Source organism: Aquarana catesbeiana, linkage group LG04, assembly GCF_042186555.1.
Source record: "Aquarana catesbeiana isolate 2022-GZ linkage group LG04, ASM4218655v1, whole genome shotgun sequence".
Lineage (NCBI taxonomy): Eukaryota > Metazoa > Chordata > Amphibia > Anura > Ranidae > Aquarana > Aquarana catesbeiana.
In genome coordinates, this window is record NC_133327.1 from 248427528 (window position 1) to 248452992 (window position 25465).

Below are 25465 nucleotides of genomic sequence, written 5' to 3' on the forward strand. Positions count from 1 at the left end.
TTAAACTTAGGCTTTAAGTATCTTTGCATACTAACATACAAAAATCTATTTTAAGCCTTGCTAAAAGTTAGCCCTATGTATCACAAAGTTAGAAGACACCTCTCACCTTATTTAAGAAAAATGTTTATTCTTATTAACCTACTTTCTAACCCAAAAGCAAACATTTCCTATTTTGCAACTTACCAATTTGTAGATGTGGTGACTGTGTTAGTTTTCTTTTATATGCTTTCTTTCTTTTATTTTAATTATATAAATATAGTGCAGTGCTAACAAATGATAATCTTCAAAAAAAAAAAAAGGCTGAATCCATTAATCAAAAAATAGTGAAAAACAAACAATTATAAATGTATTAAATGAATATAGCATAAACAAAGTGAAAATAAGTCCATATGTGGGATTTCACAGACATCTAAATGTCAAAGAAAGTGATCTCCACAGTGATCCTTAGTGAAAGGCACTAAGTGTAAAAGACTGAAGAACTGGACCCAAATCACAACAGTATGGATAGCGTGCTCCCCGAACCAGAACAGAGCATACAGAAAGGCTTACCAAGCCAAGGTGACCACTAAGTGATAGGTGGTCAATAAGCGCATGGGGATTTAAGGTCTCCCTCCAACCTGGTTGTATCCAGATGATCCCAGTATTGCTCAAATATGAATAGATAAAAAAAGGGTTCTCAGTGCAGTACATTAGTAAAAAAGTTTTAATAAAGCGCCTCTTAAGTATTAATTCCTAAATAAGATAAGCCCTAGCACCATATCAGGATTCAATCGGCTAAAGTTACACCCAGACGAGGTGGTGACTGATTGGTTGCCTAGATGACTGCCTTAAATAATAACAACTTTTCATTGACACTTGATTTATTTTTAAGGCTCTTTGCATTATGGAAATACATGCACAGGAGAATATGTTTGCTGTCTAAACTAATTAATCTAATTCTTTAGTTTTTACTAATTGTTCTCCAACTATATCATAAATAAGGGAAACATGGCATATTAGAGGGAATTGTGGTTTGGATTTGAGAGATTGCAGAAACTTTACAAACATAACAAAAATATTTTCTCGTTTTAGAATTCAGTAAAGCACCTTGTAACCACTACCACTGATAGCATTTGGGGATTTCATGCTAGTGGCGGGAAATATCATTATGCTATGAATGGAAAAACGTATGATATTATGAAGAAACATTTCCCTAGTTTGGTACCAGATGTAAGTATTTAAGGATAAACAAACCTTATGAGCCAATCAATGAGTGGTATTCAAGCCAATGTGGATGTTGAGTGGATGTTATTGGTCCAGTTTTAAAAGCATCTTATGGGGACAGAAATAGCTATAGACAAACACAAATGATATTTGGAAATAATCCAGCCATGGTAGGAGTGTTCTTGTCTTACATACAGTAGTCAGGCAGACGGTAGTCTTTTTGAAATAAAAATGTGTCTTAATGATGTTTGTCATGCCAACCCAACTGTCCACTAATCTTACAAAAGTCTAAAGCCTGGTACACATGGGCCAAATATCGTCCGGTATCGACTCCGGTTCAACAGAAGCTGGACGATCTTCGGCACGTGTGTATAGGAGCCTACCTGACAAAAGCCTGGCAAATGTCCGGCTTCTGTCGAATGGGTATGCTGGAAAGACAGCAGCCAATTGGTATTCAATCAGCAAATGCCTACAAGAGCTGACCAGTGTGTTCTGGAAGGGTGGGGGAGGGGCAGTCCCCCTGTCAGAACACAATAGCACAGCATGGAGATCGCTGTACTAACATCACATAGTCAGAACAGCAAGCTCCTCTGGGTTGGACAAAAAAAAACTGTCAGCGTGTACAAGGCTTTAGTTATCAGATGATGGAAACCTTATGTTTATCAGAACCTTTAATGTTGTCCTGTATGATTTCAAGAAAGGTTTAAGGTGCTTATTTAGCATATTGCTGTCTAAACTAATTAACTGTCCCAACACTCATACACAGGCATCAAAAGAGGTTGTTCTACACATCTTTCTGATGGTCATCAAGCACCCTATGATATGCATGATGGAGAGAATATGTTGATCCAAACAACTCAATACACATTTGTCAAACACTATGTCAAAGGAACTCTAAAGCCAGCTTTTAACAGTCCACATCTCAGGCGGTTCAGCAGGGACCAGCTGAGATTCGAAACATGTATGAGCAGACTGATTGTACCCAAGCCGATTCATCGATCAACTTGGATACAACCAGCATGTTGGATTTTTAGGATGCGATTGTTGCCATAGGCTGTAGCCGCTAGCAACTATCACTTTGTTCTCCTGCCAGGGACGGCTCTCCATGCCTCGCGTCGGGTGAACACAATAGCTCCACGGGAAGGATTCCCCATATCAACACTGACTGTGTTGATGGGGGTACCAAGCAGTTTTCTGTGGTTGCATGAAAGAAAATCACATCATCTATGGCTGGCTTAAGAGTTGTGGCTTGCTCCATAATCGTTGCAGTTTGCTTTAATTGATTATATTCTTCTATCTTCATTGGTGAGTGCGTATGTTTTTATGGTCTGTCACCACTGAAGGACAGTGCAGAAGTGACCTCTCATTTTGATGGTCATTATAATGCCCTTTACAATGGTGGTCAGTGTAGTATCTCCCTATGTTGATGGTCAGTCAAGTGCTCCCTTACATTGCTAGCCAATGTAGTGCCCTTTATGTTGATGGTTAGTAAAGAAGTGCCTCCTTTCACTGGTGGTCAGGGGAGCAGTGTCCCTTACATTGGTGGTTGCTGTAGTACCTCCTTATGTTGCTGGCCGAGGGAGCAGTTCCCACATTTACTGTATGCTGGTGGTCGTAGCAGAGAACTTTTACCAGTTTTTTTTTTAGAATGTCTGTGTCCAGTTAACCCCATTGTATTTCACTGAGACTTGAGCATTTCCACTTGGGACATTTTAAGCAAAATGTTTTGGAGTCAATTGAATGTGACAATTTGTCTCTTATCCCTAGGTTAGGGTTACGCCCCTTTATATTGGTGGTCATTGAAATTCCCTGTTACAATGGTGATAAAAGAATTGCCCCCTTATGATTATAGGCGCTATATAAATCCTGTAAATTATAATAATAATATAAAAATAATTGGTGGATAAGTGTCACCTTACATTAATAATCAGTGGTGAAGTCTCCCCTTTAGTAGTTAAAGTAGAGCACCTCCAGTACTGCTACAAAAACTACAGCATGACATACCAATATCTCCAACTTGTTCGCTGGACAGTGAAGGATCAACAGCACACTGATATAGTCATCCTTCTTTTCTCTCCTCCTGCCAACATGTTCACTTTCAACACATGTGTGCTGCTTTCAGAATCTTATAGGTTTCAAATGGTTGTTGTGCCTCCCCAGTCTGCTTAACAAGGAGGCTGATGTCACAATAATTTCAAATACTTACATTTATTTAATTTAAAGTGGAGATCACGTAAGTTTCTTTTTTATCTGCAGCAATACTTATGATTAGTAAGTGTACCTTACCTCTTACATTATTGCTTTCTAACCAAAATACTAGTTTATCTTTAGAATTAGAGTTGGGCGAACAGTTCAAGCCTAGCAAAAGTTTGACGCAAACTTTGCCTGTTCAGCGAGCACCCAAACTTGGGGGGTGCTCAGCTGGATGTTCGCCTGTCGAGCAACCCACAATGCACTGCGCACTGCACTGTGCATTCTAAGCCCTGATTGGGCAAAGGCTTGTTAACCCCATCCCGACCGGCGCATGCCGATGTACGTCGGCAGAATGGCACGGCTGGGCAAATGGACTTACAGGTACGTCCATTTGAATTTGCCGCCATGCCATTGAGTGCGCACCGGTCGGGAGCTCTGTGAGTTGGACTCGATCGCCACGGGGATACCCGCGATCACTTCATGGAGAGGGCGAACGGGGAGATGCTGATGTAAACAGCATCTCCCTGTTCTGCCTAGTGACAAGTGTCACTGATCACAGCTCCCTGTAATTGGGAGCGGTGATTAGTGTAGTGACACTGCTAGCCCATCCCCCCTACAGTTAGTAATCACTCCCCTAGGACACACTTAACCCCTCCCTGTCCCCTAGTGGTTAACCCCTTCACTGCCAGTGTCATTTACACAGGAATCAGTGCATTTTTATAGCTCTGATTGCTGTATAAACGACAATGGTCCCAAAAATGTGTCAAAAATGTCCGACATGTCCGCCATAATGTCACAGTCACAATAAAAATCGCTGATCGCCGCCATTACTAGTAAAAAAAAAAATTATTAATAAAAATGCCATAAAACTATCCCCTATTTTGTAAACGCTATAACTTTTGCGCAAACCAATCAATAAACGCTTATTGCGATTATTTTTTACCAAAAATATGTAGAAGAATACGATCGGCTTAAACTGAGGGAAAAAAATGTTTTTTTTATATATTTTTTTTGGGGGGGGGATATTTATTATAGCAAAATGTAAAAAATAATAAGTTTTTTTCAAAATTGTCGCTCTTATTTTGTTTATATAGTGCAAGAAATAAAAATCGCAGAGGCGATCAAATACCACCAAAGGAAAGCTCTATTTGTGGGAAAAAAAGGACGTCAATTTTGTTTGGGAGACACGTCGCACGATAGCGCAATTGTCAGTTAAAACGATGCAGTGCCGAATCACAAAAAACGCTCTGGTCAGGAAGGGGGTAAAATCTTCTGGGTCTGAAGCGGTTAAGCTGGCCACTGCATCCTTAACAATGGATGAGTCATTATTATTATTATTATTATTATTATACAGGATTTATATAGCGCCAACAGTTTGCCAAGCGCTTTACAACATGAGGGCAGACAGTACACTTACAATACAAATCAATACAGGAGGGATCAGAGGGCCCTGCACGTTAGAGCTTACAATTTAGAAGGGAGGGTCAAGTGGAAACAAAAGATAATAACTGTGGGGGATGAGCTGATGGAAAAAAATGAAAATACAGTTGTTAGGTGTGGGTAGGGTAGGCTTCTCTGAAGAGAAGGGTTTTCATGGATCGTCTGAAAGCTAATAAAGTAGGAGATAAGCGGACAGATTGGGGTAGGGCATTCCATTAATTGGAGAGGCTTTGGAAAAGTCCTGGAGGCAAGCATGGGAGGAGGTGACGAGGGAGCTAGAGAGCAGGAGGTCTTGAGAGGATTGAAGAGATTGAGTAGGTTGGTATTTAGAGACTAAGCTAGTGATGTAGCTGGGGGCGAAATTGTGGATGGCTTTGTACATAGTTGTTAGAATTTTGAATTTAATTCTTTGGCCGAGCGGAAGCCAGTGGAGGGATTGACAGAGAGGAGAGACAGACACAGAGCGATTGGTAAGATGGATGAGTCTGGCAGCGGCATTCATGATGGATTGAAGAGGTGATAGACTATGTAGAGGTAAAACAATGAGAAGGGAGTTGCAGTAGTCGAGGCGAGAGATGACCAGCGAGTGAATTAAAAGCTTTGTTGTGTCATTGGTTAGAAAGGGGCGTATTTTGGAGATGTTGCGGAGGTTGAGGCGGCAGGATTTGGACAGTGATTGGATGTGTTGCTTGAAGGAGAGTTCAGAGTCCAGGACTACACCTAGAACCTTGGCATGTGGGGATGGGCTTATAGTTGTGCCATCGATTTTGACAGAGAGATCAGGGGAAGGGGCATATGGGGGAGGAAAAATTATAAGTTCGGTTTTGGATAGATTAAGTTTGAGGAAGTGGTGTGACATCCAGACTGATATATCTGATAGTAAATTAATGATACGTGAGGAGACAGAGGGAGTGGGCTGAGGGGTAGAGAGATGGATTTGGGTGTCGTCAGCATAGAGGTAGTATTGTATCAGTTGACCCAGGGAGGCGGTGTAGATTGAAAATAGGAGAGGTCCAAGAACAGAACCCTAGGGGACTCCAACAGAGAAAGGAAGAGGAGAGGAGGAAGCAGAGTTGTAAGAAACGCTAAAGGTGTGGTTGGATAAGTAGGAAGAGAACCAGCGAAGTGTACAGTCATGGAGACCAAAGGCGTGTCGTTTTTTGAGGAGGAGGGGGTGGTCAACCGTATCAAAGGCAGCAGAGAGGTCCGGGAGTAGGAGTACAGAATAGTGTCGATTGGTTTTGGCCGTTAGTAGATCGTTTGTTAGTTTTAGGAGAGCAGTTTCTGTGGAGTGTTGAGGATGAAATCCAGACTGAAGGGGATCAAGAAGGTTATTATCAGCGAGGTGGATGCTCAGTCGGTTGTAGACCAGACGTTTGAGGAGTTTGGATAAGAAGGGGAGCAAAGAGATGTGGCGTAGATTGTTAAGATTGGATGGGTCCAGTGAGGGCTTTTTAAGTATGGGTCTGACAAGTGCATGTTTTAGAGAGTTGGGGAAGATGCCAGAAGAGAGGGAGAGATTGAAGATGTGGGTTAGAGAGTGTAGCATAGAGCCAGAGGGTGAACGTAGCATTTGTGAGGGAACAGGATCCAAAGGGCAGGTGGTAAGGTGGACATTAGCAAGTAGTTAGGAACTTGTCTGTAGTAGTGGGGTTGAAAGAGGGAAGTAATGATTGTGCCTGTGGGCATGAAGTGTAAAGCGTGGAGGGTATTGGAACAGTAGAGATCTCCGCGCAAATTGTATCAATCTTCTGTTTAAAGTGATTGCCGATCTCCTGGGCAGTGAGTGAGTTGGTGGGTGGAGGCGGTGGAGGACGAAGTAGAGAGTTGAAGGTGGAGAAGAGTTGACGGGGACGGGATGATACGTTGCTAATGAGAGTGGTAAAATAGGTCTGCTTGGCAGAGAGGAGGCTGAAATTGTATTTTTGGAGGTCAGATTTATATTGGTTGAAATCTCTCTGAGACTTGGTCTTACGCCACAGGCGCTCAAGAGCACAACTACGTTTTTTCAGACTTCTAGTATCATCTGTTTGCCAAGGTTGAATGGGTCGGGGCTTGATTCTGTGTGTAGTGAGGGGGGCCAGTGAGTGCAGTGAGGCTAGAAGTGAAGCATTGTAGACAGAAGTGGCTAGGTTGGTGCAGGATAGGGGTGAGATTTTGTTGTAGAGGTTGTCGATAGCAGAGTAGAGAAGAGAAGGATTGAGATGACGTAGGTTTCTGCGGGTAACTTTAAGGCGGTTGGAGGGAGAGGAGGTGAAGGAAAGGGAGAGAGTGAAACTAATAAGGTGGTGATCAGAGAGAGGCAATGGATAGTTAGAGAGTGGAGTACAGTGCATGGAGTACAAAGGTGAGATGGTGAGAGAAAACGAGGTCAAGGATATTGCCTTCGGAGTGAGTAGGAGCATGTATCCACTGCTTCAGGTCAAAATTAGGAGGTTAGGCTGAGAAGTTTGGAAGGGGCAGGAGTGTTAGTATTAATAGGGATGTTGAAGTCCCCGAGAATGATTGAATTTTGGGTAAGACAAGGGAGATAATAAAGCATTGTAATGAGGACAGGTCTACAGACGGTTAAGTAGAAATAACATACCAGCATTATTAGAGACACATAAGAAAAGCAGATAGCAGCGTTTCAGTTTTTTTGGTGGAGATGGTTCAGTTAGCACATACCTGTAAGATGAGAGAAGAGATTCTCAGGTGAGACAGTCAGATAATCAGTTAATGATAAGTGCAGAGCCAGAAGTGCTTTCCACTTATAGAAATCGCCACTTTGAGAAAGAGCCCAGTTGCAAATGTGTGCCCCCTGCAAATGCTTCGCCCAAGAGAAGCTTATATTTATACTGATAGGGGTGGGGTGTGGGTGGATTTCAATTACCACTCAGGAGGTAATAAAGCTTGGCTGGTTAACAGGGCAAAATTCCTAATTCAGAAACAGACTAGAAAGAGGGCACTAAAGTTAAACGGGCCATAATTTTGGGTAATACAAGGGAGATAATAAAGCATTGTAATGAGGACAGGTCTACAGACGGTTAAGTAAAAATAACATGCCAGCATTATTAGAGACACATAAGCGACCATGGATGGTAGTTGTGGGGGTCTGCGGGCAGGGAGCTTATCGGAATCTGGAATCCCCACTATGTGAATGAGTATGGGGTACATTGTACCCCTACCTATTCAACAAAAATGTGTCAAAAATAAATAAAGACAGGAGGCAGTTTTTGGAAATTCCTTAATTAAAATTTTTTTTTAAAAAACCCAATGTCCCCCGAATGTAGATCCATCGTCAATCACGATGATTGATTGGGGGACATTGTTTTTTTTTCATACAGGAATTGTCAAAAACTGCCCCCTGTCTATATTTTTTTTTTGACACTTTGTTTTTGGTTAATGGGTACCCCATACTCATTCACATGGGCAGGGGGCTGGGACCTGAAGAGCCTAGTATGGATTGGGGGGGACCTCCACGCCATTTTGTTTAACATTTTTGTATTGGCGTAACTGGTAGTTTTGTTGCAGGAGGTTCTATACATGGTACAGATGCGCCATTTTACAGGCAGACTAAGTGCACCCCCAGGGGCTATATTTAACCGCTTTCCAACCGGGCCATAGCCAAATGATGGCTACAGTGTGGTCGGATACATCTGGGAGGGCGTACTATGATGTCCTCCCAGAAGCGCACTCCCACGCACCCCGTGGGGGGTGCATCCGGGATATTCCATGCCCGCTGGGTTCACGAGACCCGGCAGGTCACAGATCGTGGTAAAGGGCCAATGACAGCGGCCCTTTACCATGTGATCACTCCCAGCAGTGCCTTATCAGTGCCCTGCAGTGCCCCATTCGTGCCATATCAGTGTTACATCTGTGCCCCATCAGTGGTCTACAGTGCCACGTAATGTGTAATTTATGTCCCTAGAATGCTTGACGGTGCTCCCTGCATGTTGGGCCTCTGTATGTGGCCAAGCTATGAAAAAGTCTCACACATGTGGTATTGCCATACTCAGAAGGAGTAGCAGAATATGTTTTGGGGTGTAATTTGTGGTACGCATATGCCATGTGAGAGAAATAATCTGTTAATATGATAATTTTGTGAAAAAAATCAAATTAAATTTCTTCATATTGCAAAGAATTTTGGGAAAAATACAACATGAAAAAACTCACACGCCTCTTACTAAATACCTTGGAATGTCTACTTTCCAAAAAGGGGTCATTTGGGGGGTATTTGTACTTTCCTGGCTTGTTAGTGTCTCAAGACATGAGATCGGCCTTCATTACATCAGGTGTAATCAATTTTCAATGGTTGGCACCATAGCTTGTAGACTTTATAACTTTCACAAAGACAAAATAATATGCACTAATTTGGGTTATTTTTACCAAAGATATGTAGCAGCATAAATGTATTTAATAAAGAAAAATGCATTTTTTTTTTACAAAATTTTCATTTTTTTTTAATTTATAGCGCAAAAACTAAAAACCCCAGTGGTGATAAAATACCACCAAAAGAAAGCTCTATTTGTTTGAAAAAAGTGAAAACATTTCATAAGGGTACAATTTTGCATGACACGCTGTAATTACATGAGTAATTGTCATGGGCAAGTAGTTAAAGGAATTTTTCATTTTTTTTGTTTCACTTGAAGCATCATTAAAATCACTGCTCCTGTAAAAACTATTTTTTTTTTTAAATTTACATTTTTTAAAATTGCATTGCTACATGTCCCCTGAGGCAGTACCCGGGCCCCCATACCCTTTTATAGCCAATAACTTGCATATAAGACTTCAAAATGGGGACTTTTGATTTTTCAAGTTCTGGTTCTATAGACTTCAATAGGGTTCAGGCACAAACTTTTGCGATATTGGAGAACTCTATTTAGATAAGAAAAAGTACACATCATTCATGTTTTTCTAGGGCAGCGTGAATGCTAAATATGGCCTGAGCTGTATTAACATATCATATTTTACTTTTTTCATGTTATTTTTATTATATGCTTTATATCTGCTAGCAGTATATAACATAGGGGTTGATTTACTAAAACTAGAGCATGCAAAATCGGGTGCAGCTCTGCATAGAAACCAAAATAAAAAAAAATAAACAAGACTTTACAATCACTTTAATTGAACAAACTGAAGTTTGAAGCTGATTGGCTACCGTGCACAGCTGTGCCAGATTTTTCACTCTCCAGTTTTAGTAAATCTCTCCCATAGTATGCCAACAGAATATATGTATGCCCCTTTTACACCAGCATTTAGCTTAAAGTTTAAATGTTTGTTATCAATGAAATATAAGTAAATGTATTTATAATGTTTTTTTCTAGATTCTACTAAATGCTACCATTTTTGGTAGAATGACACCTAAGCAAAAAACAAACATTATTGAAGATTTGCAAAAGATTAAGTGAGTTAATATTTTAATTAATAACAAAACATACAGCTCTGTTGTAGAAGATTTGTATTCCTACAGAAGTTTTGAGATGTCCCAAAACATCCCAGTATAACAGCTGTAGAAAAGTATATTTGCTATATGTATTCACAAAAAAAAAAAAATAATACTAATAATGTCAGTGGTGATGTTACACTCTGATCTTTTGTGTCTCTTGCTTTTCATGTTTTTTAAATTTACTTGAGAGCAGACAGAGCTCTTTTGGTGTATAATGAGACAGTATTCACTAGAAGCAACATAGATAACAATAACATGAAGGCAATTAAGGTTAGGGTAAGTTCTAAATTTTGAGTTGTTACCAGAACAGGAAAAGAACGGAAATCATACAGATTTCTCCCACCCTGAAAATAAATAATTTCACTTCCTGTTCTATCTACAGGAAAGGAAGTGAAATCCAAGTATTGAGACATGAATGGCAAAGAAAACAACTCAAAAAAACAACTGACAGCTTTTTTTAAAGCCGGCCGCGGATGGATCGAATCTCTGCTGGTTCAGCAGGGACCGGCTGAGATTCAATCTGTCTATGGGCAGGCTGGTTGTACAGATGTAGGGATGGGATGTCTGTTCGGATCGAATATGAGTTCGACTCGAACATTGGCTGTTCGCCCGTTCGCCGAATAGCGAACAATTTGGAATTGCAAATTCGAAAGCTGTGGAACACCCTTTAAATGTCTATGGGAGAAATAAAAAGTGCTAATTTTAAAGGTTAATATGCAAGCTATTGTCAGAAAAAGTGTTTGGGGACCTGGGTCCTGCCCAAGGGGACATGTATCAATGCAAAAAAAAAGTTTTAAAAACGGCCGTTTTTTCAGGAGCAGTGATTTTAATAATGCTTAAAGTGAAACAATAAAAGTGAAATATTCCTTTAAATTTCGTACCTGGGGGGTGTCTATGGTATGCCTGTAAAGTGGTGCATGTTTCCCGAGTTTAGAACAGTACCACAGCAAAATGACATTTCTAAAGGAAAAAAAAAGGCATTTAAAAGTACTCGCGGCTATTAATGAATTGTCGGGTCTCTGCAATACACATAATGCCCTGTACACACGGTCGGATTTTCCGATGGAAAAAGTGCGATCAGCTTGTGTAGTCGGAAATTCCGATCGTGTGTGGGCTCCATCGGACTTTTTCCGTTGGAATTTCCGACACACAAAGTTTGAGAGCAGAATATAAAATTTTCTGACAACAAAATCTGATCAGTTAAATTCCGATCGTGTGTACACAAATCCGACGCACAAAGTGCCACGCATGCTCAGAATAAATTAAGAGACTAAAGCTATTGGCTACTGCCCCGTTTATAGTCCCAACGTACGTGTTTTAAGTCACCGCGTTCAGAATGATCGGATTTTCCGACAACTTTATGCGACCATATGTATGCAAGACAAGTTTGGCCCAAAATCAGTCGTAAAAAATCATTTTTGATTTTGTGGTCGGAATGTCTGATCAATGTCCGATCGTGTGTACAGGGCATAAAAGTAATTGAAAAAAACGGCCTGGGATTGAACCAAAATTAAAAAAAAAAAATGTGTGGGGGTCCTCCCAAATTCCATACCAGGCCCTTCAGGTATGGTATGGATATTAAGGGGAACCCCGCGCCAAAATTTTGAAAAAATGGCGTGGGGGTCCCCATAAAAATCCATACCAGACCCTTATCTGAGCACGCAACCTGGCAGGCCGCAGGAAAAGAGGGGGGAGGCCACATGCCTTCAACATGGGGAGGATGTCCCCATGTTGATGGGGACAAGGGCCTCATCCCCACAACCCTTGCCCGGTGGTTGTAGGGGTCTGCGGGTGGGGGCTTATCAGAATCTAGAAGCCCCCTTTAACAAGGGGACCCCCGGATCCTGGCCCCCCCGTGTGAATTGGTAATGGGGTACAAATGTACCCCTACCATTTTACAAAAAAGTGTCAAAAATGTTAAAAAAGACAATAGCCAGTTTTTGACAATTACTTTATTAATGTCTTCTTCTTTCCCCGCTTCTTCTTCCATCTTCTTCTGGTCTTCCTTCGGTTTTCTTCCTCCATCTTGTTCTTATCCTGCTTCTTCCTCTGCTTTTCCCTCTGCTTCTTCCTGCGGTCCTCTGCTTTTTCCTCCAGTGTTCTTGTCCGGCATCTTCCTCCGCAGCTTCTTCTTCCCCACTTTGTCCTCTGGACGATCCGCCTCAATTGGAGGTTCCCACTGTGTGACGCTTCAGTTCTGGTGACAGTTCTCATATAACTGAGGTAAACGGGTGACCCCGCCCCCTCTGACACCATGGGGAAAGCCATAGGGAATTCCCCGTTTGTCAAAGGGGCGGGGTCACCGGGTGGCTCCACCCTCAGTTATATAAGAACTGTCACCAGAACAGAAGTGCCACACAGTGGGAACCTCCCATTGAGGCGGATCGTCCGGAGGACAAAACGGGGAAGAAGAAGGCACAGAGGAAGATGCTGGACGAGAACACCGGAGGAAAAAGCAGAGGACTGCAGGAAGAAGCAGAGGAAGAAGCGGGGAAAGAACAAGATGGAGGAAGAAAACCAAAGGAAGACCAGAAGAAGATGGAAGAAGCCGGGAAAGAAGAAGACATTAATAAAGGAATTGTCAAAAACCGGCTATTGTCTTTTTTAAAATGTTTGACACTTTTTTTGTGAAATATACAATATACATTTGTACCCCTAGAAATGTCATTTTGCTGTGGTATTGTACCCCATTACCAATTCACACAGGAGGGGCGGGATCTGGGGGTCCCCTTGTTAAAGGGCGCTTCCAGATTCCGATAAGCCCCCTGCCCGCAGACCCCCACAACCACCGGCAAGGGTTGTGGGGATGAGGCCCTTGTCCACATCAACATGGGGACATCCTCCCCATGTTGAGGGCATGTGGCCTGGTACAGTTCAGGAGGGGGGCGCTCTCTTGTCCCCCCCTCTTTTCCTGCGGCCTGCCAGGTTGAGTGCTCAGATAAGGGTCTGGTATGGATTTTGAGGGGGACCCCCATGCCATTTTTTTAAAAAAATTTGGCGTGGGGTTCCCCTAAATATTCATACCAGACCCAAAGGGCCTGGTAATGCACTGTGAGGGAATCCCAGGCCTTTTTTTTCAATGACTTTTATGTGTATTGCAGAGACCTGACAATTAATTAATAGCCGCGAATACTTTTAAATAACTTTTTTTTCCTTTAGAAATGTCATTTTGCTGTGGTATTGTTCTAAACACGGGAAACATGCACCACTTTACAGGCATACTATAGACACCGCTCAGGTACGAAATTTAAAGTAATATTTCACTTTTATTGTTTCACTTTAAGCATTATTAAAATCACTGCTCCTGAAAAATGTCAGTTTTTACAACTTTTTTTGTATTGATACATGTCCCCTGGGACAGGACCCGGGTCCCCAAACACTTTTTATGACAATAACTTGCATATAAGCCTTTAAAATTAGCACTTTTGATTATTCATGTTCGTGTCCCATAGACTTTAAAGGTGTTCGCGTGTTTGAACAAATTTTTTTCCTGTTCGCATGTTCTGCTGTGAACCGAACCGGGGGGTGTTCGGCCCATCCCTATACAGAAGTTGATCCATCAGATTATGTGCATGCGATTACTGCCAACAGCTATAGCTGCTGGCAGTAATAATTGTGTTCTGCCGGCAGTAAAGGCTCCCTGCCAGCAGAATACAATAGCGCTGCGAGAGGGTTTCCCCATCAACAGTGACTGTGGTCATGGGAAATAGAGCGAGGGGGAAAAAAGGGGGGGGGGAATTGGCTTTAGATATATTGTACTTTACCGGTGCCAGCACACATCATGTGTCAGAAAAATGCTATTTTGGACCTCTCTTTCTGAAAATGATATTTGCCTGGTTGTTCTGGATGCCTTGTGGTTGTGGCGCGATATGCCATGTGGTTGCAGCACAGTAAAGCAGAAGGCAGCAGTATTGCCTTCTGACACCTGCAAACTGGCACTTATCCATGGTGAATCACTTTTTGGAGGGGTGGTAATGTCTGCTGGCCATGTGAAAGAGGCCATAGGCCATAGGCCATAACTTACATCCGGCTTCTGCCTCTGGCATCTAGGCAGGGGTGATGTCAAATTCCTTCTGAGGACATCCTGAGGATGAGAAGCTTCTTCTGTACTATGCTGTAGGATCTTCTCATGAGATTTGGGATACTCATCACTCAGAGAATCTCGTTGGAAGGATGGTTAAGTTACCTTCTTCTGTGTGGAAGTGGGTGCAGAGTAAGAATATTTTTTAACTTTTCTCTACAATTTTTGTCTACAGCTATGGGCCAGTATGGAATAAGTGACCTTGCCCTTTGGTGCAAGATGTGTTTTATTACAACCATACATTCATATATTTTCCATTTCAGTGACTCTAGAAGTACTGAAAATAGAGGATTAATATGACTGCAGATGTTTAACATGTCCATACAATGTTTAATTGCATCTAGTCTAAGGCCCGGACATACAAGAGAGTACATTAAAATGCATAGGATAAAGGTAAATAAAAATCAAATACATTAGGGGATCCGATACTGAACCCTATATCCTTTATAGACACATGTGTGCTCTACATTACATGTTTAGTTATCAACAGCAGGGCATAAAATGTTTAAACTGAATAATTAACCAATATAAAGAAACAGTAAGATTTTCACTAGTCACTTTGTTGCTGGTTTCAGACTTTGTTGCATTAATTAATATTGACTTTGCATGAAGCATTTGTGGGATAAGGGTTGAGCTATTTGTATGGTAGTTAACATATCTCTAATACATAGTTTATCTTGATTTCACATAATTACTATCCAATTGGCTGACATTACTATTGTTCAGACAATTGCGTACGTGTACATGGGAATAGATACCTACTGAATTGAGGGTTACTGTACGATTCCATAACAAAGAAAGGGGTATGCAAAATTAAAATTAGACAGCTTTAATATAGAATATAATCAAAAATAATAAATAAAAAATATATGGTACAGACAGATCCATAACTGAATGAAAAAATAAACAGCAATACACAGACAAGGAATATTGATAATGCATTAAGGAAATACTGGTTATGACACATAGTTGAACACACGATAACTGTTGGCTCTATGCGTTTCGCGACTTATTATCGCTTGTCAGGAGCAAACGTGTATTGTGTCTCTGAGGTGACAAAGGTAAAATTACAAATTGATCAAGGACATTCACATATTGTGGGGGCAGTGAACACAAGGTCAGAGTCCCGGGTGGTACTTACAGGGTGTCCATGTACAACTGGCCTGGGAGCCGGGCCACCTACGCCACCAAGTGCGGGCACCACTCCCCCCAGGGGCTGAGACGGGGACCCAAACGGCAAGCACCCCATACAGGGCATGTCTTGGATATGCCCCATGCAGGCATCTGGCTATGGATGAATATATAAACTGTTGGGTAGGTGAAGAACAAAGGCTGTGAAAAAATAAATAAATAAAATGTAGTGATGAGTATTGATGTGAGTACAGTAAGAAAAGGGTGAATGTGCGTATGTACAGAGTGATAATGAGGTGTAAAGTATAGAGTACATGGAAACAGGTGTAGGGGTTGTGTGGGGGTGGGACAGGCTGAGTAACAATACATCGGGCAAATTCAAAGGGGATGTGAAAAAATAAACGCAGCCAGGAAACCAATCCAAAAGGGAAAGAATGAAGTGTAAGCGGATGAGGCGGGTACTTATGTGAGGGAAGGTTACCTGCGTAAGGATCTGATGGACCTATGAACAGTGTTGATCTGAAACCGTGTGGATCTGAAACATGAAGATTAGCCAGGTACCTGAATATTCCATGGACAGTGCCAATATATATGGGCGCCGATGCCCAATTACCCCACCTATGTCACAAACACGAGCAGTGGGGGAAAGGGGAGGCAACAACACCAATGCGGAAAAGCCACTAGGTGACTTGGCGCCAAAACATCAACCCCACCGCATGTAGAGATAAGCTGTAACGGAGTGACGGGGCCACACTGTGTGACGCCGCACTACCAGCATAATGGATGTGACATCGACACGCAGTGCCCGCCCATCCCCGCCAAGAAGGAGAAGGAAAGGGAACGCAGGCAGTGCGCATCGCAGCCCCCGTGTGGGATATACAATGTGAATGAGCCGGACAATTTGAGGGACAACTAATAAAATCAACTCTTCAATTAGCATAATTAACAAAATAACAAATTACACACATAAAGAAGATAAGGACCAGTAGTAAACAATAATGAATATAAATGAAGGCTTGGTGATAAAATTAAAATCCCAAAACAAACTTCCATCCTTATTTTGGTTGTAATTGAAAAAGATTAGTAGGACTTTAAATTAAGTAGTTTATTTAGGTAAAGGCTTGATAATAAAACTTCATCCAGCCTTTGTTCTTCACCTACCCAACAGTTTATATATTCATCCATAGCCAGATGCCTATCTATCCTGGATATGCCTTGTATGGGGTGTGCTTGCCGTTCGGGTCCCCCGTCTCAGCCCCTGGGGGGAGTGGTGCACTTGGTGGTATGGGTGGCCTGGCTCCCGGGCCAGCAGTACATGGACACCCTGTAAGTACCACCCGGGACTCTGACCTTGTGTTCACTGCCCCCACAATATGTGAATGTCCTTGATCAATGTGTAACTCTACCTTTGTCATTTCGGAGACACCTACCTGTTTGCTCCTGACGAGCGATAATACGTAGCGAAACACGTAGAGCCAACAGATATCATGTGTTCAACTATGTGTCATAACCAGTATTTCCTCAATGCATTATCAATATTCCTTGTCTGTGTATTGCTGTTTATTTTTTAATTCCGTTATGGATCTGTCTGTACCATATATGTTTTATTTATTATTTTTTATTAATTTCTATATTAAAGCTGTCTAATATTAATTTTGCATATTCCTCTTCTTTGTTATGGAATCGTACAGTAACCCTCAATTCAGTAGGTATCTATTCACATGTACACGTACGCAATTGTCTGAACAATAGTAATGTCAGCCAATTGGATAGTACATATGTGAAATCAAGATAACCTATGTATTAGAGATATGTTATCTACCATACAAATGACTCAGTCCTTATCCCACACATGCTTCATGCAAAGTCCCGCCCGTTCTGCTCTCTTTTTATTATACAAATATAGGGATGGAGGTAATTGACTATGTCACTACCTCATTTAAAGTCCCACCTAATCTTTCTCTAAATTATTAATTAATATTGATGTTTTTACGTGTTAATAAAAATGTCAGTAGCAACATATGTAAAGAGCTGTTTCTTACTATATATTTAGCTACTCATTTATTGTTTTGCAGTTATTATGTTGGTATGTGTGGAGATGGAGCAAATGATTGTGGGGTAAGTGATTTTTATGTTGAAATTTGCATAGATGGCATCACTTTGTAAGTCTCTTACATTCATAATACTTTTACATTTCAATAATTCAGTGTTCAAAATAATTTATATAATTTTACCAACAATTAAAGCGTTACTAAACCCCTAACAGTAAAATCAGTCTGTATACTGTATGCAGTAAAGCATGCTTGCTGTACTCACTGTGGAACCTAAGGGGTTAATCCTCTGCATTGTGCAAAAAGGCTGTTTTACTCTGTCTTCTCTGATCCCACTTTCTTTCACCGTCCCCAATCTCCTGATAAGACAGGGCCTTTGGAGTCACTCTACACATGCTCAGTTTGATGTGTAATGCTACAGATGTTTTTTTTGGGGAGGGAGGTGCATGTGATTAGCACAGGGCCAATCAGCACTGTCCAGACAGAGGGTTAGGGGTCGTGCAGCCTCAAAGAACAGTCACAGGAGAATGAAAACTCCTCCTACAAGCTTTAACCAGACACTGATGGAAGCCACAAGACGGCTATATACTGCTGATAAGAAAAGGTATTTTAGCAGTTAATATTTACTAAAATAATTGTATTTCCATGTTTTGTGTACTGTGGGAGACCATATATAGCGAATGCAGGGTCCTGGGTTTAGTAACACATTTGGTTTGTTTTCTTTAAACAAAGGGATTCATTAGCTTTAAGTCCTTTGCTGCCACCAGTGCCTCCTCAATTATTATACAACAAAATGGTATTTCGGCCACCGATCCGAACACCAATCTTCAATATGACTTCATTTTGGTAACCAAATTCTGATTCCTTACAAATACCATTGCAAAGGGTCATTAAAATGGAGAGTATACAGTAGGTATTCCAAAAAGATCTACTCACCTTTTGTATACCATTTGGATTGGGTTTGTTTCTCAGTGGTCACAGGGCTATTTATTGACTACCTGGATTCAAAATCTTTCTACACCAGATCAGGACTGGACTGGAACAAAAATTTGGCCCTGGACTTCATCCAGACCAGCCCACTTTAATTTTGCAAACACGCACTAAACCAGTATATAAACTATATGCCATTTTGCAAAAAAAAAAAAAAAAAAAAAACATTCCACTGTAAGTACAAACAGCTTTTTTTTTTTTTTAACTCTTTATGCAGAGAAAAAGATGCATTCCAACATTACAGACGCTTTTAGAATGACATGTGTAAGTTACACTCCATTCAATGGCAGGTGTCATAAATAACTCACTCACCTCTTTTATTATTTCACTTATTCTCCTCTGTATTTTTCTCATTTTTCTCACATCACTGCATGAAGTGGGAGGGCTAACATCATGCAGGAACATTGCTACAGCCTCATTGGCTGGAATTTCAGAAGCTGGCATTTCTGCACAGCCATTGGCTGGCTTTCAGCAATGCAGCGGCGCTGAGGCTGAACCGGGTTGCACACTATGAAGTGAGGTGATGGGCAGTACGGATGACAGGTCTCCCCCATACCGACCAACCGGGTCCCCAGAGGGCCCCCCCTTACACCAGGGTCTCCAGAAAGCCCCCCTTACATCAGGGTCCCCAGAGGGCCGCCCCACTTACATCAGGGTCCCCAGAGAGCCCCCTTACATCAGGGTTCCCAGAGCCCCCCTCATTACATCAGGGTCCCCAGAGAGCCTCCCCTTACATCAGGGTCCCCAGAAAGCCCCCACCCTTTCATTAGGGTCCCAAGAGAACCTCCCTTACATCAGGGTCCCCAGAGGGCCGCCCCCACTTACATCAGGGTCCCCAGAGAGCTTACCCCTACATCCGGGTCCCCAGAGAGCCCCCTTACATCAGGGTCCCCAGAGACCCCTCAATACACCAGGGTCCCCCGAGAGCCTCCCCTTACATCAGGGTCCCCAGAGCCCCCCTCATTATGTCAGGGTCCTCAGAGAGCCTCCCCTTATATCAGGGTCCCCAAAGAGCCTCCCCCTTACATCAGGGTCCCCAGAGAGCCTCCCCCTTGAAGCAGGGTATCAAGAGAATCCCCTTACATCAGGATCCCCAGAGAGCCCCTTCTTACATCAGGGTCCCTAGAGAGCCTCCTCCTTACATCAGGGTCCCTAGAGAGCCTCCCCCTTACATCAGGGTCCCCAGAGAGCCTCCCCCTTGCAGCAGGGTATCCAAAGAGCCCCCTTACATCAGGATCCCCAGAGAGCCCCTCCTTACATCAGGGTCCCTAGCAGGGGCGGACTGACAACTCATGGGGCCCCCGGGCAATAGGGGATCATGGGGCCCCCTTTGTCCCCACCCACACACAAGCCTCACCCTCACAAAGCCCCACGTATATATTGCACTGCTACATGCATTGGTCACAGAATTTCTCTACTGTATGTTCAAAATAAATGTTTAAAGAGTTAAGAAAATAAAGAAAAATAAACTCACATTAACCACGTACATTTACTGCGGGGCTGCGTCTCCTGTGAGCAGAATCACGTACAGGTACTTGATTCTGCACTTGTGGGTCTGCGTGCTGTTTGACCTGCTGCTGCTTTGACACACCGAGAGCTAATCAGCGGGTCTGGCGGACCCGATGTCCGCCGGGCCCCGACGATCATTTCCAACAGAGGCAGAATGGTGGTCTGCCGACGTAAACAAGTCAAATTGCCATTCTGTTAGTAGGGAAGACCGAGATCCTGGGGCTAGAGCCCATAGCAGCAAAGTAAAGAAAGTCATATGCATGTATACAATATACACACATATACACATATATATACATATTCACACACACACTGCAGAGGTTGTGGACATGGTACAGGGGTCAGAGGTTGTGGACATGATACAGGGTCAGAGGCTGCGGTCATGGTACAGGGGTCAGAGGCTGCGGTCATGGTACAGGGGTCAGAGGTTGTGGACATGGTACAGGGGTCAGAGGCTGCGGTCATGGTACAGGGGTCAGAGGTTGTGGACATGGTACAGGGGTCAGAGGTTGCGGTCATGGTACAGGGGTCAGAGGTTGTGGACATGGTACAGGGGTCAGAGGCTGCGGTCATGGTACAGGGGTCAGAGGCTGCGGTCATGGTACAGGGGTCAGAGGTTGCGGAGGGATCTTACCAGGCTGTGATGAGAGGTGTACGTCACTGCTGAGACCTCACAAAGTGCCACTGCTGCCTTACATTTAAAAATAGTGCCGCCTGGTGCCATTATGTCGCTGCGCCTGCATGTTCGAAAATGACCGAACGTGTATGGGCTTGCCCGCACAGCGGCGGCGCTGCATGTGCAGATGACACTCCAGCCCCCCTCATCATACCATACAGGGTTAATGTTACTTTATGGTATGTGATGAGGTGGGGGTTTTAGTGGAGGAAGAGAGCAGTGCAGCTGGCTGGAGCATTGAAGCAGGTAGGTGAAAGAGGCTTCCCCTTACTCCCCCCCACACACACACACACACTGCAAGAATGGACTTTATATTAATTTCCTGGAGATGGGCTGTATTGTGGCACCACGTCCTTTGCTGTTATTGCTAAAATTCATGAATATGTTAGGAATATATTGGGACTTTTCAGATGCTACAGAGATATTATACATACACATATATTAAAAAGAATTATTTTGTGAAAATGCATCTATGTATGTAGTACCTGAAAAGTTCCAGTATATTCTTAACATATTGAAGCATTTTACTTTCACCAGACCTGTCCTGCTGAGGTACAGGACAAGTTTAAAGCACAGAATTATACAGTGTGGAAGGCAGAACAATCGTGACTCACAGGAGAAGAATGCAGTCTGTCATTTGTCCTGTTATCTTGCCTTGGAGGAGCTCCGGTGACTACTTTATGGGTAGCAAGGATCGCTACTGTGTTGTCCTGCTTGCCCTGTTCTCCCCCAGGAGGGGAGGGGAGAGGGAGGCTCGGGAACTGCCTGACACACACAAGCATGGAAGAGATCGAGTTTCTCCTTTCTGGACATTCCTCTGCATGCTCGTTACCCGCTCCTCACTTGTCCATAGACCCGAGGAGTGTCTTATATAAGCAGTGACAATGTCCAGGCTCCTGGGTCGACATTCTTCCCCTCGCTCACTCACTTACTCAGCTCAGTTCAGTTCAGTTCAGTCAGTGTCCAATGTGCGCTAATTGTCAGCGCTGACATTTCCCATCCTTCCTCCACCTAGCTCCTCTCCTGCTCAGGACTCAGATTTGGCGCCACAAATTCAGCTTCTCTGGAGCCAATGAGAGAATAGAGAGCGATTCTCTCTCTTCTATTTACACACAGCCGCAGCACCCGATGAGAGACTCACGGCCCCCTACTGGCCAGGGGCCCTCGGTCGGCGTCCGAATGACCGAATGGTCAGTCCGCCCCTGGTCCCTAGAGAGCCTCTCCCTTACATCAGGGTCCCTAGAGAGCCTCCCCCTTACAACAGGGTCCCTAAAGAGCCTCCCCCTTACATCAGGGTCCCTAGAGAGCCTCCCTCTTACATCAGGGTCCCCATAGAGCCTCCTCCTTACTTCATAGTCCTCAGAGAGCCCCCCCCTTGCATCAGGGTCCCCAGAGAGTTTCCCCCTTACATCAGGGTCCCCAGAGAGCCCCACCTTACATCAGGGTCCCCAGAGAGCCGTCTTTACGTCAGAGTCCCCAGAGGGCCTCCCCCTTGCATCAGGGACCCCAGAGAGCCCCCCCTTACATCCGGGTCCCCAGAGAGCCTCCCCCTTAAATTAGGGTCCCCAGAGAGTGCCTCCTTACATCAGGGTCCCCAGAGAGCCCCCCTTACATCAGAGTCCCCAGAGTGCTCCCCTTACATCAGAGTCCCCAGTGAGCTCCCCCCTTACATCAGAATCCCCAGGGAGCTTCAGTCTTGCATCAGGGTCCCCAGAGAGCCCCCCTTACATCAGAGTCCCCAGAGAGCCTCAGTCTTGCATCAGGGTCCCCAGAGAGCCTCCCCCTTACAGCAGGGTCCCCAGAGAGCCTCCTCCTTACATCTGGGCCCCCAGAGAGCCTCTCCCTTAGGAAAGAGTCCCCAGAGAGCCTACCGCCTTACATCAGGGTCCCCAGAAAGCCTCCCCCTTACATAAGGGTCCCCAGAGAGCCTTCCTCTTACATTAGAGTCCCCAGAGAGCCCCTGCCTTGCATCAGGGTTCCCAGAGAGCCCCCCCACTTACATCAGGGTCCACAGAGAGCCCCCTTTACATCAGGGTCCCCAGAGAGCCTCCCCCTTACATTGTAGTTCCCAGAGAGCCCCTCCTTACATCAGGGTCCCCAGAGAGCCCTCCTCTTACATCAAACTACCCAGAGAGCACCCCCCTTACATCAGAGTCCCCAGAGAGCCCCCCACTGACATTAGGGTCCCCAGAGAGCACCTCCTTACCTCAGAGTCCCCAGAGAGACGCTCCTTACATTAGGGTCACCAGAGAGAGGGCAGTGAGAGATGATGTAATCTCTCTGCTGCCCGTGGCTGCACAGTGAGGGCGGAACAGCAGTAATGCAGGGCGGGCAGTGAGAGATGATGCCATCTCCAGCTATCCCGTGCTGCCTGCCCGCATGGCTGCAGAGAGGCCACGGCCCAGGAGTGGGCCGCGGCCCTGTGGTTGGGGACCCCTGGGACTCGGGGCTATGGGCTCCAGATTTGGGGCTATAGCCCCAAAAGCCACCCCCAAGCGACGCCACTGGCTGTCACTGAAATCGGCCCACTGAGCCACTTCCCCAACGGGAAACTCCTGATAGTCCCGATGGCCAGTACATGCCTGCACCAGATGTGATACTATATAAATATACACCTTGAAGCCTAGAAAGGGTAAGAATGTTTCATGGTGGGATTTGTGTGACAAATACTGATGCTATTTGCACAGGATTTGCCATTACAGGAACATAATGTAAAAAATGTTGTTGTGCATGATTAGATTGCCACTTCACAGACTCTTATGATCCATATGAAAATATCTTCACACTATATGTGAACCCTTACCTTGTAATACAACCCATTCAGTTTAAAATAGAAATGATAAACAAAACATTTTATGTGTGTGCATATGTATATGTATATTTGTGTTTATATAAATAATAATAAATGCCTTTTTTTAAGTGATCACATAAACAGTTCTTAGCTGCATATGGGGCTTAGAGACAGAAAAGTGACCATGCGGAGATGAATGAGCTTTCATGCCTAGCATGGACAGTTTGAAATAGGAAAGCAGGATCACCAGGTATTTCACTCAAGGAAGCAATACAAAAGGAGAACGGGATACTTTTTCATACAAGTAAATGGTACAGCAGGCACATATCAGGAATATGAAATGTTGGGTTTACATATTCTTTAAGTCCAATATTCATCTTACCTTACATGGCTATTGGACGTTATCTTGATATATGACCTGTTTACTATTTCGTCTTTTAGACGTATAACTGTAGCACACCCCACATAGTAGCCACAAGTGAACTGGGATCCCCCACCCTGCACAGCCAGGCACACCGAATTTCCACAAGCACACATGAGTCAGAAAACAGTCCAGTGCATTGTTTTATATTAAGGGGATAAAACTTGGATGGAGAGTAGAGGTTGTGACGGAACATCCCACACTCCGCTTGAGTGCTTCCGTCAGTATACCGCTTCCTAAGTCATGGAACACGAGTCCAATGGATCTGGCTATAGGTACCCCCAAGAACCAGTCTTGGAGTACATCAGGAATAGCCTTTTATTTGAGATCTCACACAAATATATACAGCAGGATGACTAAAACCTAACCTAATTAACATGAGCTAATTATCTAATCCTTTATCCAGCCTAGGTGACTGAGACATGACCTTTTGGACAGACTTGTGGTCACCGAGCTTCACACAGTAGCAGAGTTAATTAACACAAACAACAATGGGTGAAAAGACTCTTAAGAGCCCACACTAGACTTATTTACAATAAACACATTATAGCAGACAACAAACAGGTGACTGAAGTTGATGACATCAGCATCTAACAGTATGAGTCCCAACAGTATGAATCAGTCACTATTTATAATATGGCATATACAGGGTTCCCAGAGTCTGTGTGTCTTGGGGGAACATGGACCTGAATCCAAAGTACCACCACATCCAGGGTCCCAGGCATACAGCCAATAAAGAGCACCATTCCCCCAAATGCCAGGGCTCATAATCAGTGGGCAAGAGGCTGGCATTCAGTCCCCTCCGAAAGCCTCTGTCCCGGGTGAGTCTGTCACATTTCTCCCTCATCAAAGGTTGACTAACAAGGTCCCAGACCTCCACCTGGTCTGGACATGCATTAGTCAGGCAGAGTGAACTCACATAGTCTGTCCACATGATCTCCTTTCTTGGCTGCAGGGAATAGTTGATCTCAGTAGGTGTGAGGCAGAGGTCATTGACTCTCTGTCCGGCTGCCAGCGCTTCAGCTGGGTGGTGTTTAACATTCCTGGGCTCGGTCTGCTGCTGGACAGTGGGGCTGATCGCCCCAGCTTCCTGAAGCTGTAGAGACACTGTATGTGCTAGGCAGAGGCCAGCGGCGCTCTGCCCTGTTGCCAGCAATTCAGTTGGGAGTAGCAGCTTCACTACATCAGCTTGTCGCCGGAGAGAGGGACCGACTGCCCTTGCTCCCTGGAACTCCACAGTTGTTGCCAGTGCTGGGCAGAGGTTGGTAGCACTCTGCCCTGTTGCCAGCACTTCTGCTGGGGACTCCACATCCTCCGCTCTGGCTAACTATTGGGGCAGGAGGCTGGCTTCCTCCATTCCCAAACTGTGTAGCTGCCATTGGGGAGGTGAGCCGGCTGCTTCCTTTTCCTCATCTGGCTGCTGGGACGACATGTCTCTGGTACTGTCTCCCAGGTGCACGGATCTTTGCTGGGAAGGAAAGACTGCTTCCTCCCCCCTGGCCAGCTGTTGGGGAGGAACGAAGAACACCTCCTCTCCCTTCTCCCCCTGTA

The 25465-nt window shown here is 44.1% G+C and overlaps 1 protein-coding gene across 1 annotated transcript in view; it reads left to right on the forward strand.

Annotated features, from left to right (window-relative positions):
• The window catches only part of LOC141139848 (probable cation-transporting ATPase 13A5), a 266762-nt gene that overhangs the window by 189956 nt on the left and 51341 nt on the right, over positions 1-25465 (forward strand). Inside the window, exons 20-22 of the mRNA XM_073626376.1 lie at positions 1072-1209; positions 10143-10222; positions 17552-17594. Coding sequence (XP_073482477.1) covers positions 1072-1209; positions 10143-10222; positions 17552-17594 — 261 coding nt within the window. The remainder of the gene's footprint in view (positions 1-1071; positions 1210-10142; positions 10223-17551; positions 17595-25465) is intronic.